The following is a 16,498-nucleotide window of genomic DNA, read 5'->3' as shown; positions in this document are numbered from 1 at the left end:
TAAGTGAAGTAACCCCAGCGTTTTATTGAACGGAAATGCAAAGACTGGTACGCTCGGGAGGCTGCTGCGGCTCGGGAAGATCCGGCGGCGGCGTCTGCTGCTGCGGCTGCTGGGTCCGTTCGGGAAACGGAGGCGGAAACTCTGGTGGCGGCCGCTGTGGCTCAGGACACTCAGGTAGCAGCTGCTGTGGTCCGGAGGACTCCGAAGGCAAAGGCTCGGACGGCTGCGGCGGCTGCTGCTGAGGCGACTGAGGCGGCTCTGGCTCTGGCGGCTGAGGCTTCGGCTTCGACTTCGGCTTCGACTTCGACTTCGACTTCGGCTTCGGCTTCGGCTTCGACTTCGACTTCGGCTTCGACTTCGACTTCCAGGACCGACCTGATAGCGCTCAGGCGATAGATGATCAGGTCCCCTCCTTGGTCATGTAGCCGGTCGGGTTCGAAAAAAGCCGGGTCATCGCCGTACAGACATCGAATATATCCTTATAACACAAGGCCTTTTGGATTGTGCGTGACAGGATCAGAAATGCCCGGGAAATCAGTCGTTCCTCCTCCGTGGTGTCCACCAGCTCGGGAACGGGACCAGGAGTACTCATCCTGTGGTTCGGTAGTGGTCCGATCTCCTGTAACAGATGCAGGCTCACTCAGAGGTAAGTGAAGCAACCCCAGCGTTTTATTGAACGGAAATGCAAAGACTGGTACAAAAGGAAAACGTAGAAAACAGGACTAGGAGAAATGAAACTTAGCTTTAGCTCGCGGGAGTAAGGTCCACGGCGTGTTTAGAAGAGAAATGCAATGAAATAATAGAAGAAATGTGAGTTTTAATTACTAAAAAATTAATTTAATCTTAATTTATTATGGACAATAGAAAACACAATTGCGAAAAAAAGAAGAAACAGCTTATCTTCTGTACATTGGTTTTGCTGTGTAACAAATGCATTATTATGCCCAAATCACTTATGTCCAACCAAGCCACATTGTAACAGCCCCTCAGAAAATATCAAAGTATGCTATTTACACGATTACTACAGTAAAGAAATTGTGTATGCAGCAAGTCTTAATGATATGAGCAGGTAAACAACAAAATGTCCTTGCAGCTCACTGCTAATCTTCACGAACATGTTTGACGTTGTTTTCTAACTAAAGCAAACATGTAACAACCTGCAAATTACATTTCATGTCAGGTCAAAATATATACACTGTGAATATGTGAAAAAATAAAACAATTTCTCATAAAGCAGGGGAAAAAAGATTACCACATTATGTGCTAATATACAGGCCATGACAGGACTCATCCCTGTGAGCAGACCAATAACACAGAGATACGATGCTTGTCTCTAAGGAGCTTACTCGCACAGTACAGTTTCTATTCTTTCCAACATGGTCAGCGTTAGAGGGACCTGCATCCTGACTGCAGAATTCTCTGGGATGCCAGGGTTTATTGAGCCAAACCTCTCTGGAGGTTAGCACATTGATAACAATCAGACAGCAGCAAAACAGATGCGTCATTAAGCCAGTCAAAGGGAACCAGACTCTTAGTCCACTGCTAATTTGGATAAACAGCAGGGGGCTGCTACTAGGGTAAAGGCCCTCACTATACAGCAGAGCAAAGGTATGTCTTAAATCTTCTCTTAACCAAAAATAACCCTTTAAAAACAAGGAATACATTTGGAAAACCTTTGATGTTTAACTCTAAAGCTCGATCATTTCCCAGAACAATGAATAGTAACCTGTTGACTTTTAGGACTCATGTGGTTTGTGGTCAGGGGAAGACACTGGGCCAGTCTCCGGTTGATTCAGGAACCACTTCCAGATCTAGTTCAGGTGTCACTTCAACTTGAGATGCTGATTCTTCTTGGCCCAGGGACACTTCTTGCATTTGACCTGAACGGATAAAGAGAGAGAAAAAAAAAAGAAAAAAAGATTGAGGTGAGACAGGTGATAACAGTGTCAATCCCAGAAAATGACCATTAACACACATTTAGAGAGCAGCTCCAGCAGTTCTGAATCAATATTTAATTTAGCAGTGGCTGTCATGCAAAGGAGACCATCCATCAATCTTCAGCAATCTTTTCCTTTCTTCTGAAAAGCAATGCTTGTCACAGAAATTATATAACAAGACCTGACAGATGTGGAACGTGCTTATTGTGACTGTGTAAATATGGTATAAGCAATGTCACAGTAAATTCAGCTTAAAAATAACTTCAGCACAAAACAATAATACGTCACTCTGGCAAATGCTGAGAGGTAAAGACAGACCTTTTCTCCTGCTGCAGACCAGGTACTGAACTGAGTTTTACAGTGCAAGTCATTAAATTATCTCCTCCTCTCTGTATCTGAAACACTTCAGACACTTTCATTAAGTTGCAAACACATGAGGGCTTTGACTCCTTCTGCATTTCTGACAAGCTAAAAGAATGTCATGGAGAATCTTTCTTTTTGATGTGGACAAAAATAAAAAATGTAGGATTAATCTGAACCTTAACCTTGTGATCACATGCCATCACAAATGGAGTACTGGGACTTGAGATCTGATATTTCCCAGGAATTCATGAACTATGGCTATGTTTCCCAAGAAAATGACTGTAGCTGTGGGTTCCCTGGATGTTTTCCCCAAACCACAAAAAATATCACAGATGACAAATGGAAAAAGACTGGTTGCTCTGTAATATCCAACATCAATTGCTGTGAGAGGTAATCATTAAAAAAGGCATGACATCTGCATTTAACTACTGCATATTAACATTTGCTAATCGGCAAATGAATGAATGAATGAATGTCATTAGTTTTACAACTATTTAGTCATAAATCAAAGTATTGGACAAAGTGAAAATTTTAATTTGGTGCCACTAGATAAAAAGTTAAGGAATCACAGAAGTCAGTTGAATACATCAGGCCCATTGTTCTCTTTTCCATCACACTTTAGTATGCTGTCACATCAGGGAGCTCCAACTGGTGAGCTTTGTACTCCCAATGTGTGTGATCTCAGATCAAAAAATAAACCTGCTGGTTTGACAAAGCTGCCATAGTGATGAACCTTGTAACTACATCAAAGTCACATTATTCAACATGAACACAGTTTCTAATTTCTACTGATCTGCAGAAACTCTTGAAAAAGTTCAGTGTTCTCTAACTTTCTGAAGGCATTATTCCCAGCGTCACTATGGACACATGACTTTTTAAATTATCTACACCAACCCAGCATGGGGACTTGAGTGAAAGCTATTGTAAAGGTGAATAAGGTGAATAAGGTGAATAAGAAGAACAGATCTGTCAGCATTTTTCTCCTCAAATGAGCTTCAACAAGAACCTGCCAGGCTCCGAGTTAAAAATGACTGAATGAAATGAATAACAATGTGAGTGTGTATTATTTGCACTCACAAGGTTAACCAAAGGGGAATCAAAGCCTAAAGCTTCACCAAAAGTAATGGCTTTACATTCAATACATCTGCTGATATAAAACAAGAAGCTGACAGCTTCAAGTGAACAAAGTCAATGGACCTGTCATCACAGTTTTCCTGCTCCACAGTATCATCAGGCATGAGAGATGGGGGCATGTGTGTGCATACTGATTAGTGCTGAGTGAACAGGTGACCATGTGTTGTTTTCAACAGATAATTAGAAGGACCATCAAATGACACAAAAGCTGAGAATTAGAACGTAACCAGAGGTAGTTAATGATCAATAGGGGAAGGCCAACGCTGTCTCTCGGTAGTCTGAAGTGCTCAGAGACAACTTTTATTGCTCTGTGCCTTACAAATGCAAATCATGCTGGAAATGTGCAGTGGCCATGAGAGACATACACAGACACAAAAATCATTAAAATGCTTATTTAGAAATACTGTTCCTGAGTCAAAGTGAGCTAAGTTGAAGGACAGATAAGACAATAAGATTAATTACACTCTTTGAATGTCCAGCTGCACAAACACCTTGTGTGTACTGGTATGATGCCTGTCAGATGCTCACCATAGCCGTGGGATCTCTTCATGTGGTGTTTCATGTTGCTCTTCTGGGTGAACCTGATGCTGCACACCTCACACTTGAAGGGCTTCTTTCCAGTGTGTTTGACCAGGTGGACCTGCAGAGCACTCTTCTGGTTGAAGGCCTTGTCGCACTGGCTGCACTTGAAGGGGCGCTCACCTGTACAAAAACAGGCGTAACTGATGTATGATTTGGTACTTAGATATAATTACAGTAAATAAATGCTTCCATTTTTAATCTCAAGCTATTTCTTCATTAGGAAGACATCAGTGTGTTTGTGTCTATTTAAAACTATAGCTACCTGTTTCAGAGTTACACTGTTTGCTCGCCTGCTCTAACAGGAGCTGACTGACTAAGATTTAGTAGCAAATTGTGCTTATTTGATGATCTTCTTACCTGTGTGTGTTCGGTTGTGTCTCTCCAGCTGGCTACGTTTGGCGAAGGCCTTGATACAAGTGGAGCAGTTGAAGACTTTGGGTTTCTGTGAGCTGGGTGATGGACCTGGTTGGTGCACTCTTTCATGTTCCTGTAGACAAAACCACAAAATTCATTTCCCTATCAGCTTCTAGCAAAAAAACAAAACAAAAACAAAAACCTTCTACTAGAATGTGGATAGGACAGAAAGGTCTGCCATTTTGACACTGGACAAACTGACACATTCAGTTATTAAATTCTGGAGATAGTGGACACCTGATTAATCACTTCCTAAACAGTCGAAGGAATGAATTTTCTTTTTCTCTTGGTTTCTTTTAAGTGCCTAAGGTGTGCTGTTGCTACTGTGATACATTATGCTGACATGAAAAATGCAAGCCTTTTCTACTTTTTACTTTAAATTTACTCTATGTGCCTTTTGACCTGTACTCTGAGTCAGAGTGAAGCCAAATACTGAGCAGCACAAAACAAATTGGTCGACAACAAAGTGAAGGCAAACAATGGCGTAACAACACTGTTGCTAGGGAAAATTGTTAAAATGGCCACTGTTATATCTCACAGATTAAACATGAGGCTCAGGTAGTAGCTAGTAAATGGCAAGGTGAGGAGGGAAAAGTAGAGTTAGATGACAAAACTAATACCACAGGGTAGTTTATTTTCAACATAAAACCACCCGTGAGAAAACACACCACACCACCTTGGTTCTCTGGCTGTCAGGTTATAATGATGTAAGACACTTTGCTTTTTCCTGAGTCTTCCCATGTTACAAAGCCATTGTTTTGATTGCGTGGCTACTATTAAATAGCACTTTGCCCACAAGACAACAAAATGAAAAATAACAGTGTTACCAATTTATCTTTCTCACCACTGACAAAATATAACCAGCACCCAAGTTCTTGTGGCAGACTAATGAGCAGCATGACGAACTGGAGAAGATGAAGCTCGGTCACTCTCACTGCGATACCCACCTAATCTCAGGGTCATTACCTTTATCAGAGACAATTACTGCTCAGCATGCTGAAGCACACCTACAAAAATAAAAGGCTGTGGCACACCAGCCTTTGCTTAGAAACGTGACATAGGATGAAGGAAACAACTCATGTACAAAGCCACTTCTTTCCTGCTGATCTGATTGACATTTATGTGCTTCAGTGTGTCAAGCACATGATCAGGAGAAAGAGAAGCACACTAGCTCTTCTCCCTAATTTGGCTGTGAAACACCTTTCGATAGAGCACTCCTTACCGACTCTGATTCTGTCATTTTTCTGCCTAAGGTGGAAGCACTGATGATTAAAAATGTGTTTTTTTCCTGTTTTTTGTGAGAATTGAATTATTGTTTTCATAAACCCAGGAGATCTTTATTGATTAGCTGCAATGCAATTTTTTTCATTTTATAAGTGGTCACTTTCTTTATAAAGAGTAAGCAGCAGCGGGATGGATATCAGTATTAGATATAAATCATCAGCAGCTTAAATTTAAAGATGCTTATCACTCAAGTTTATTGTTTGTATGAGTTCTCACCTTCAGGTGTGTAGCTCGTTTGAAGGCCTTGTTACACAGACTGCAGACGTGACAGCGGTCCTTGCCATGGGCTTGCCTGCAGTGGCGTCGCAGTGTGTTGGCATTCTGGCAAACCTGATTACAGTAGTAACACTGGTTCCGATTATCAGCCTCCACCTGGGCATCCTTCCCACCTTTATGGCCATTGTCAGAAATCTGGATTAAACACAAATGCACAGATTACTTATGAACAAAATACACTGTTGCTTGCATGAATCTTGTCTCAAAATAAGAAAAATGCCTTTACTAATAAGTCTAAACTTTAGAAATTCATGGTATATTCCTATAGGAATGCAAAGTTTTTGATTGGCTCCACAGAAGACCTCTTCAACTTCTACGACACAATTAAAGGTTCACAATGTGAAGGGGTTTCTAAAAAGCTGCATATCTTGCTAGAGGTAGGTAATCCACTGGATCACCGGATTACTGTCTTGCCATCATAGGAATTTGCTCAGTTCATCAATGCAGAATCCAATTCTACCTTAGCTTGCCAGTTCCTCACTCAGATGTTTTCAACACACTCACATTATATCCATTTTCAGACCCTCCGTTTGCAGATTGAGAATGTTGGCTGACCAGTAAAACCTGCTGGGCTGAACTGGGTGGCTGTCCTGGCAGACCAGGGTCATTCAATACTGCAGGAAATGTCTGACCCTAAGGATCAAAATATATATAAGGCAGTCGACAAATGAAAATTTCAGTTTGATTTCACATTTATTTACATTATTGAATACATTACTGAATTGAATACATTATGTTACTAAATTTTAAATGCTCTCTAGAAGGCTCCACAGAATTGAATACTGTAACAGAAATAAATTAGGACATTAAGTAACTTCAAAAACCTTTTTTACCTGTGGATTAAGGTTTATAGTGACACCATCCAGCATGCCCTGTGCATCTGCTAGGGTCAGTGTAACACTACCATCGCTACCCACACCGCCAGGGGACATCACTAGGCTCTGTGATGCTGCAGTATGTGATAGGGTAGTGGTAGGTGGTAGGCTGGATACTGGTAAGTGGAAGAAACACAGCCAGGTTAGGGTGAGTCTATGGCAAGTGTGGATAAGAGTTTTCAGAGTTTTTGATGAGTCAGTGGCTGTAAACCTGTAATACATTGTGTAATACATTTCTGATGATTTTAAACACAGTATATTTGAATATAGGATCATTTCATTTGTGAGCTGAACCTTGGACCAGTGGCAACAGTGCAGGGATTGACATGATCATAAATTGTGTATCTGTATTTGTTGAAGCAACCAGCTGGCTAAAAACTGAAGCCATTTTGCACTTCATGCGCCATGATTAAAAATAGTACTAACATATTTATACAGATTGGTCAGGGAGGAACCTACATTACATTAGCACAACACTAGCCAATATTTGATTTGAATAAAAAGGCCACTGTGGACACCGTACAGTTTATTAGTTAGAGCTCAGGTTAAATCACATTTGCATACAGAGTGGCAGGAATGCTTCAGTTTAATCAACAAAAGCAATGATGCTCTCGGTGCCTCTGTGGAGCAGTGGGTTTTCCACTTGAGTTCAGAAAGGAGGGTAATGAAGAGAGAGATGAGACTGGAAATGTGCCATGCAACACAGATCACAGGTCAGATTAAAGCCAAGGGAATGGTGTACCCTTTCTTAGTTTCTATGACCAGAAGAGGTTATTAATTCTCTTTCATATGATGTTGTTCCTAAGCTACCAGTCCATTTCAAGGTACATTTTTTAATAAATACTACATAAATAACATAAATACAACAGCAAAACTGTGAGGAAGTAATTAAACAGTATGTGTGTCTTTTAATGAAAAACACATTGATCAAGGTACTGAACTTTTCCATCAATGCTTTAGTTTTATCTTGGGTTCAGTCACTTCTCTTGGAGGCAAGCTTGTTGTAAACCATTAAAGAAATCTCAGCTAAAACTAACCAGTTATACATCCAACTATTGTGTTCAGTCACATTTCTAAAAAGAGTTCAGGCTCTCTGTTAATGTAATCTATTATTTCTTGTTTAAACCCAGAAGAGAATAAACTCTGTCTAATGTCTAATTTCTTATGTGCTGGGAGCAACTGCCAAGTCTGAAGACAAAGACGTCAGACATGCACATTCCATCACATCGGAGGCAATTTAATCAGTTTTGCTCAAGTGGGACAGCTGTGGTGACATTTTCACAACAGCTAGCTGGGTATTTCCCACTATGCTGCCACACTATTAGGTTAAAGTGTTGGCCCTGAATCAAGTAGTGTTATGGGTGAGTGGAGCAGGTCACTAAGGCTGGCTTTTGTGTGCAATTTAAAAACCTCTTATAGAGCAGAGTCGCATCAAAAAAGCTGATAGTTTATATGCAACTGTGAATTTCTAGGAGGATTTTCAAAACTATTATGTTTTATAGCCTTATATCATTTTTTAAACAGTCAGCAATAGATAATAAAATTACACTCGTTCACTTAATTGGGGTATCTGGGAGTAGAGGTTAATCTCCAAGTGGTAGCAGGGTCATTTCACTCCCGTTTCAGTTAACTGTATAAGATTATTTACTTACTGGTAGCTTGCTTGTCACACAATCTTCACGGTACCTCATGCCTACCCTGAAACCTGCTTTTAGATAAAGCTAATAATGTCAAAGATGAGTAAGCAGTATTTTATTATGAGGTTACAGAAGAGCGCCTCTGTGAGCCTTTTCAGTAAAATACTGCATTATTTACCCCACTCTCAAATGCAAACACACTTTTGTATGTCAGTCCTTACCTGCCAGTCCAGTGTTGGCAGGACTCTGAGGTAGGAGCTGGTCATTGGTGATGGTCAGCGTTGCACTGGTGGGCTGGGTATTGAGTGGTGACGCCAGCCTGATGCTGCTGTTCATCTCTACACCATTAGGGTTGCTATGCTGAGGGACCAGATCCTGGCCTAAAAAAGTGTGGAGAAAAAGATAACTTAATTCCAGTAAAATGTAATATAATTGTAAAAATGTACATGTAATTATAAAAAGTGTTAGACTTTATTTATACAGGATGTAGGATATTTGACTACTTTTGATTTAACATTGTCTTTTCACATTTAACCTTGATTGAAAAAAGGACTGTAGGTTGTTAGTGGGTCTGTTTCTCTGTGTGCAAGCATGTTCGCATGCCTGGGGAAATTAATACATGTCACTGATCATTGACGGGATATTTGTTTCATCAGTACCATGTACACAGTATGTAACCATGTACTTGCCTGTTGTTTTCAAAGATCTGTGGTGTATAAAGTGGTCCATACCTGATATGGTTAGCGTGATCTCCTGAGGGTTTCCTGCTGCTGTGCTGGAACCAGCAGCTGAGGCCTGGGACTGTACCTGGGCTAAGGCTTGGGTCAGGTTCGAATTGATGGTAAGTGTGATTTCCTGACCGCTGTTGCCTCCAGCTACCAGTCCCGAGCTACCCATTACGTGACTTAGGTCCTGGGTACCTGCAGGATGCACCAGAAAGCTTAGATCAGTTATTCAGTTCATAACAGAGATACCCTACTTAACGTTTCCATGGAAACATACCAGCTGCATCCTGCTCAGAGAGACCAGCCATTGTGACCTGAGCAGGTGTGACGGTGGAGGGCTGCAGTGGCAGACTGGTCAGCGGGTGGATGACAACACTGGCCGACACTGAGGGGTCAGTGGTTGACATGAGTTGGCTGCCAGAGTGGGGCACAAGGCCAGTGTCAACACTGAGAGGTTGAGAGAGGAGACCGCCCTGTTGCAGGGTCTGCTGGAGGAGGGCATGGTCAATCTGAAAGAGAAAGTACTACTTCAGATGACAGTAAAACACTGATGCTGATGTGAAAAACAAAAGTGACACTTGTAAAAAGGTATGAGGAAACAAGACAAGATGGTTGTTTTTTGAAAACTGGGGGGAAGACTTAAAAAATTATGCTTTTGATACATTTCGACAACTTAAAGCTACAGCATCTAACATTTTCTAGTATTTTCTAGCATAGTGGAGCACCTGAGTAGGTGACTTGTACATGACATAATGCAATGTAATTGTTCAAGTAAATATGCCTAACTTTGCTACACTTTGAGTGTCTGCCAATGACAGACTCCTGATGTTTCTGGCTCTTGCTCATTTCCAGCTGTTAGCATGACTGAGAGCTGACACATGATGCACTGTTGATATGGTTACCATGATACTGCATTATATCACTGGACTGCAAAATGCTAAGTGACTAAAGGTTTGCCCTGGAAATACACAATATTTGTATTTTTACTTAGTTTCCACATTAGAGATAAACTATTATTCACATCTTACTAAATACACCGGATAAAATTCAAAAGTAGAAAATGCTTTGAAATTGACAGATGCTCTGACTTGCCTTTTGTGACGCAAACATCTCTGTGGAAGACTAAGACATTCAAGCTCCTTTAAACTGATCTCTTAGCAGATGTCCAAATAAAGTATAGTAGTGGTGCTGTAATTTGTATAAATCAAACTCATGTTGCATATGAGTGTCATTAATATAAATTCTTCAAACTAATTATTATTCTTTGCCCTATTGGGGGATAATGATGTTCCAAGTTTTGGAACTACAGTTCCCATTAGGGAACATTAAGAATAAGTATAATGCTGCTATGGATTAATTCACACTGAATATAAACATGAGTATCATGTCTGTGCTCAGATTAGAGTGAGTTATGACTTTGAGATCAGTGGGTTCAGGTCAAACTGCAATAAGCAATTTAAATTAGTTTTTAGAATACCAGTCTACACCTGTCCATTTCACCTAACACAGTATCTTTACCTCACGTCTCTCCTGCCATGCCTCCCTCCTCTTCAACATTCCCACAACCCTCTGGGGAGAAAGCCTAACACTTCCAAAACCTCTGCTTAAGTTCATGTACAGTTCATTCACTAGTCACATTACAGAAAACAAATACACCCCATCTACCACTGTAGGGCTAAGGCTGCAAAAAGCCCTGGATACTGTATACCATAGTAATTAAAATTCCACTAACCATATCACTGCCAAATATTTTATTAATACATGTTCATGCAGAAACAAATTTAGCAACAAACAAACCTCCTAATTACCTACCGACAAGTGTCAGGGTCGTTGTAATGTAATTATAGTTTCAAATAAATCATTCAAGCTGAAATTCCCTTCACTGAGATTTTAAAAAACTACTCTACTTGGAAGGCAGGGGTCCACCCTGGACAGGTCACCAGTCCATCACAGGGCCACATAGAGACAAACAACCTCACACACTCACACTCACTCCTATGGGCAATTTAGAGTCACCAATCAACCTGACATACATGTTTTTGGACTGTGGGAGGAAACCGGAGTACCTGGAGAAAACCCACACAAGCACAGGGAGAACATGCAAACTCCACACAGAAAGGTCCTTGATGGGTTTCAAACCAGGAACCTTCTTGGTGTGAGACAACAGTGTTAACCACCAATCCACGATGTTACCTAGCTTCACTAAACAATGTTTTTGACAATTATATGAGGCACATAAGGTATTTAATGGTGCGCAAAGTATTGTTATTATTATATACCATGATCACCTAAAATAATATTGAGCAAATTAAAATTTGAGAAAACAATTACAATATCTAACTAATTAAAAACCACATCAACAATAATTTGGCAAGATGTTCTTCTTTCTCTATAAATACATACAATTATAACATAATTACTATGTAAAAAACGTGAGATGAGCTAAAATGTTTTAATCTTGTCTGTTATGTACTGGGTATTGTTACTATGCTATGAAATGATGCTATGCCATGTGTCTGTCAATGAAGATTAGGCTATTGGCGCATGAACATTTCAACGCTGCGAAATATTAATGGTAATTTTAGATTGGCAGTTTATTTGTAAAATAGGAAATACAAGTTGCAAAGCACAACCTTGATTCTGCAACACAATTAAAAACTTGATTCATGAGCAACAGAAGAGGCTCAAATTAACTGACCTAATTTTTTCCCAACATAAGGTTGTGACAATGACACCTATGAATAACACAAAGTTGAGTAATTGCTTGTAAACCTGTAGAGTGATGTTGTTGATGTTGCTGGTATCGATGCCAGAAATCTGGACATTTGGGCACACCAGGTTGGCAGGTGCCAACTGCAGTTGGATGCCATCCAGTGTGGTCAGGCCTTCGGGGAGAGACACAGTCAATTCTCCTGCAACCGAAAACACACAGCAACAGACATATTTAGATATTTCACATAGATGTGGAGGAACACGTTTATGTTTTATCAATAGCCTACTCTTCATGCTATCACTGAATACAAAATGACAAAATCAAAGTAAAAGGTTTAATTATCAAACGGCTATGCTTCAGGATTTGAAAATTTAAAAAATAAACAGATCAGGCAGATAATGTTCACAAGTTTCCATCTCATGCCAAAAGTCAGTTGTGAAGGATGTTTTTTTTTTTTTTTTAAATGTTTCTCTTTTTTTGTTTTTTTGTAAAGTGCCTTGAGATGTATTGTGATTTGGCACAATACAAAACTGAATTGAACTGAACTGAAATTGAAGGCATGACATACAACACATTAGCGCTTATAGTACTAATGTTTTAATATACCCTGACTTCTGCTCAAATGAGAAATATCCCTGAAGTACAGATACTTCAAAAGAGAGACAAAAGAATTGGCAGTGCCTACAGTTTTCACCCAACTGACGAAAGGAGAGCTTTTCTTTCCTGAAGTCAGCTGAGCATGTGACTCAAAAGTTCACAAACTGAATTGTGATTTGAGTTCTTGAGCAGTTTGGGAGAAAAGATGTGCATAATGCTGAATGTAGAAATCACAGCTTTAACACTTGTCTCCAACATAAGCCCTGGATAGCACCACAAACCCAAAGCAATTAACTTTTTTCACATCTGTTTCACATGTGCAACTTTTTTTGATATGTGTTCCTGAAAATCCTGTCATCATTTCAAAGCTTCGTATCATTTCCTTTATTGCTTTTATATAAATCGGAGAGGTAAGACATTTTATCAACACACAGGCTAACCTTCACTGCTGAGGTACCGAAGTGTGAAATCCTGTTGTTAAGCCCTAAAAGAGATTTCTTTTAGGCGGTTTCTTTGACACCTGGATGATTTATCTGCCTCAAAAATGTAGCTAGGTACAAACATCAAAATCTAATAATGCAAATTTGTCCTTAAAATGATGTGTGGTGTCTTGTGATTGGGAGAAAGGCCGTATCCACAAGTCAGCTCTCTCCTTTAGTTAGGGATGTCATCAGTCATTGTGATGTAATTCATTTTGTTCTGTCCAGATGCTGCCGAAACTGATTACCAATCAACTGACCAACAATAGAAATGATGATCTCACAACATTCAAGCTACACCCACAAACTTGGTGCATTAATCATCAGCCTGCCATTACCATCAGAGTAAGCGCCAAACACCAATAGAATGCATTGCTGGCTGGACATCCAAAAAGTGCCCAGTAAATCTCCAGGAATATAACAATATACTGCTTCTATATTTGTAGTCTTGGGTTATTTCATCCATTCACAATTATGCTTACTGATCACCTTATGCTGTGAGTTTGCTACTGCTCTGCATGACATGATGAATTACAAACTTTTTTTCTGTGTGTGTGGTGTGTATGGTGATGCATCCATAATCCTTACCTGACATGGATGCAGGCAGGATGGCTTGTCCCACGAGTCCTGGTGGCAGTAGACTCTGGTCAAACTGCCCTGTCAGGACCTGGTTGGCTGGGAGGTAAATGCTGGGGTCGGAGCTGGGTGTTTGTAGTAGACCTACAGGTTGAAGCACCTCTGAAGCTGCAGGCTGCTGGCCTGTTGCCACACCTTGCCCAGTCCCTGTGTCTTGTGCCTGCGCAGCCTGACCTGCAGATGAAGCAGACCTCTTGGTCTTGCGGCTGTCGCCGCTTGGCCGGAAGTGGCACTGGATGTGGGTTTTGCGGTGGCCTGACGTTCTGAAGCGAAGTTCGCAAAACGGACATTTGAAGGGCTTGGAGCCAGTGTGGAGGCGCATATGTACTTTTAAGCTGCCCTTTGTAGAAAAGGAGGTGTTGCACATATGACAGCTGAACAGTTTTTGACCTGCAAAGATGAGGAGAGCGTTATGTGCAGTCAACTTAATATGCCTTGTAGCCTTATTGCAGCTCCAGGATACACAAGCTCACAGTATTTAGTGGTCAAAAATGTCAGTGGTCCTCTCTCTTCTCTGTGTTTTATGGGTCCATTAAGCAAGTAGTGACATAAATCTACTCATTATTGTAAATATCAAACAACTTTAAAATCATAAGGGCATTTTTACTTAACTTTTTCTATAGCAGTTAAAGTTTCAGTAATTCATATTAACCTATACATAATAAAGCAGCATATTCTAGTGATAAACCACTAACCAGTGTGTGTCTTCACATGGCAGTCTAAAGTAGATTTCACTGTGAAACTTTTCCCGCATTCATCACACTTGTAAGGTCTTTCCCCTGTATGGATCCGAATATGCCTAGACATTAAAACAAATTGATACAAACCCAATTTTAAAGAGCGAAAGAAAAATAGGTGATTTAAGGTGGGGAAAAAGAGACAAAGCAGTTATTTGTTTTTTCTTGAGTGCAAGGAATGGATGCAATAATGAAAACAGATATCATGATATACAGCCTCGCCAGTGTTTACTTGTTATCATCCATGCCTGTAGATCCCAGTTCTGTATTATAATACATGAGCGTCCAAGAACCTGCCAATACAATTACCTCTGGAAATGAAAACTTAAATAATAAATGTGGTACAGTACTAAATGCCTGAATTGTTGAAGAACAGTTCAAAAAGTTCAAAAAGAAGTAGTTGTAACTACAGATTCAATAATATGGACTAGCTTCTACTGAGATATATAACACATATTTATTTCTGCCACACAAGTAATTCTCCTAGATCTGCATGTTTGTTTTGTCAGTGCTACAAAGAAATAATCAAGAAATGTGGCCTAGTGCAATACTTATCTAGGCTACTAATCTGTGACTTGCTTTCAGTGAATGTGTTTTATTTATGCGACTACAATAAATAGCCAGATAACACCCCTTTGGAGAAGTGTCTCGTATAACAATAATCATATTTCTATCCAGGCCCTGGACAGGTCTTTTCACATTAATCTTCACATTAATCTTTGGACTCTTGATTTTTCTTTTCTTTTCTTTTTTGAGTGCAAGCTCATGCCTCATGCCGACACATATGTAAGCTGTGTTAAAAGTTTTTTGTATTTGCAGCTTGTTTCAGTATTTGCAGCAATTGTTTTTCAAAATGCTTTCCTGTGTTCTCAGACTGGTTACGATACTTTGTTAATCTGTTTGCAGCAGTTGATGCAATCTCTCATTTGATGTTTCTTAGATCTGTTTTTTGAGAAACAATAAAGCATGATGCAGAGGTTGGCTTCAATATTCTGAGACACACTGGCATTACTGCAGGAGAATCCTTCTTGTAAACTTGTATATAACACTATAAAGTATGTAAAGGATTTCACTTAAGTGCTTTTGGAGAGAAATCGGTCCAAAATATCCTGTAAACCCTGTTATATGTTCAAAATATAGTTATACAATTCTAGTAAAAATATATAATAAAAAAAAGAGATGTTAAAAGTTGTTAAAAGCAAAATGAGACTTTGGAATATGAGGTTGAATAATCCACATATTCTTCATAGTTCTGACCGTGAACATCCTAAACATCTCTGCTTTCAGTGTCATTTTAAATGTTTTCCTCTGAACTCTGACACAGCAGTCGTGGCAGCAGCAAAAACAAAAAAAAATACAGTTCGTTTTTGATTAAGTGATCAGACAGCAATGTTTTTACATATGTAGCATCTCCCGAAGATTATGGCAAACTGCCATGTTTGTCAGCTAAACACAGACATGATATTATTACCTGATCAGGTCACTGGGCTTCTTGAAGCTCTTAGGGCAGTAATTGCAGCAGTTTGCAAATTTAGGTTCTGTTTCAAGTTCCACAGCTTTGTCTTTGATCTCGCTGATCCGATCTCTCTCAGCCGCTGACTGGGAAAGGATTCGCTCCGACACTGAGGCCTCCTCACCGGGATCCTTTGCCAGCTCGGCCGCCTGTTCTTCAGTGAAAGTGATAATCTCCAAAGCCCTCCTCTTTGATGACTTTTGCTCACTTTCGTCTTCCTCCTCCTCTTCCTCCACATCTTGACTATCCAAACCTATAACTGTAAGAATAGGGGACTGTTTTCATTATGCGTCTTTGGGCTTCACTTCATGATAGGCAGCTCAGACTGAGGCAAAGATTTGTGAAAAGTGAATTATTTTTTTCTTGAGCATAAATATATCTGCCAACAGCAGGAAATCATCTCCATACATATATTTTTTGAGAACTCAATTCATAGATGACAAAAATCAAATTGTTCCATGATGATCAACTCTCTATATAAGATCCACTATTGGATGTTATTTTTCTATTCCTAAAGACTGTTATTACCAACTTTTAGAACTTCTTCCCAAATATGAAGATACAATAGTAATTTAACAACTCACTGTGTAACAAAG

General features: G+C 39.9%; 1 protein-coding gene across 5 annotated transcripts in view; it reads right to left on the bottom strand.

The window, feature by feature from the left end:
* Positions 1–811: 811 nt before the first annotated feature.
* Positions 812–16,498, bottom strand: part of znf236 (zinc finger protein 236) — a 41,860-nt gene continuing 26,173 nt past the window's right edge. For all 5 annotated transcript variants that reach the window (XM_026293295.1, XM_026293296.1, XM_026293298.2 and 2 more), the window contains 13 exons: positions 15,861–16,161; positions 14,348–14,451; positions 13,605–14,042; positions 12,000–12,139; positions 9,505–9,736; positions 9,234–9,422; positions 8,724–8,882; positions 6,824–6,981; positions 6,495–6,623; positions 5,931–6,125; positions 4,374–4,503; positions 3,963–4,136; positions 812–1,880 (listed from right to left, as the gene is read on the bottom strand). In XM_026293295.1, coding sequence (XP_026149080.1) covers positions 1,759–1,880; positions 3,963–4,136; positions 4,374–4,503; positions 5,931–6,125; positions 6,495–6,623; positions 6,824–6,981; positions 8,724–8,882; positions 9,234–9,422; positions 9,505–9,736; positions 12,000–12,139; positions 13,605–14,042; positions 14,348–14,451; positions 15,861–16,161 — 2,471 coding nt within the window. In that variant the 3' untranslated portion in view covers positions 812–1,758. The remainder of the gene's footprint in view (positions 1,881–3,962; positions 4,137–4,373; positions 4,504–5,930; positions 6,126–6,494; positions 6,624–6,823; positions 6,982–8,723; positions 8,883–9,233; positions 9,423–9,504; positions 9,737–11,999; positions 12,140–13,604; positions 14,043–14,347; positions 14,452–15,860; positions 16,162–16,498) is intronic.

The sequence above is a fragment of the Mastacembelus armatus genome, chromosome 16 (genome assembly GCF_900324485.2).
Source record: "Mastacembelus armatus chromosome 16, fMasArm1.2, whole genome shotgun sequence".
Taxonomy (NCBI): domain Eukaryota; kingdom Metazoa; phylum Chordata; class Actinopteri; order Synbranchiformes; family Mastacembelidae; genus Mastacembelus; species Mastacembelus armatus.
The sequence above is the reverse complement of the archived record's forward strand: the minus strand, read 5'-3'. Positions and strand labels throughout refer to the sequence as shown.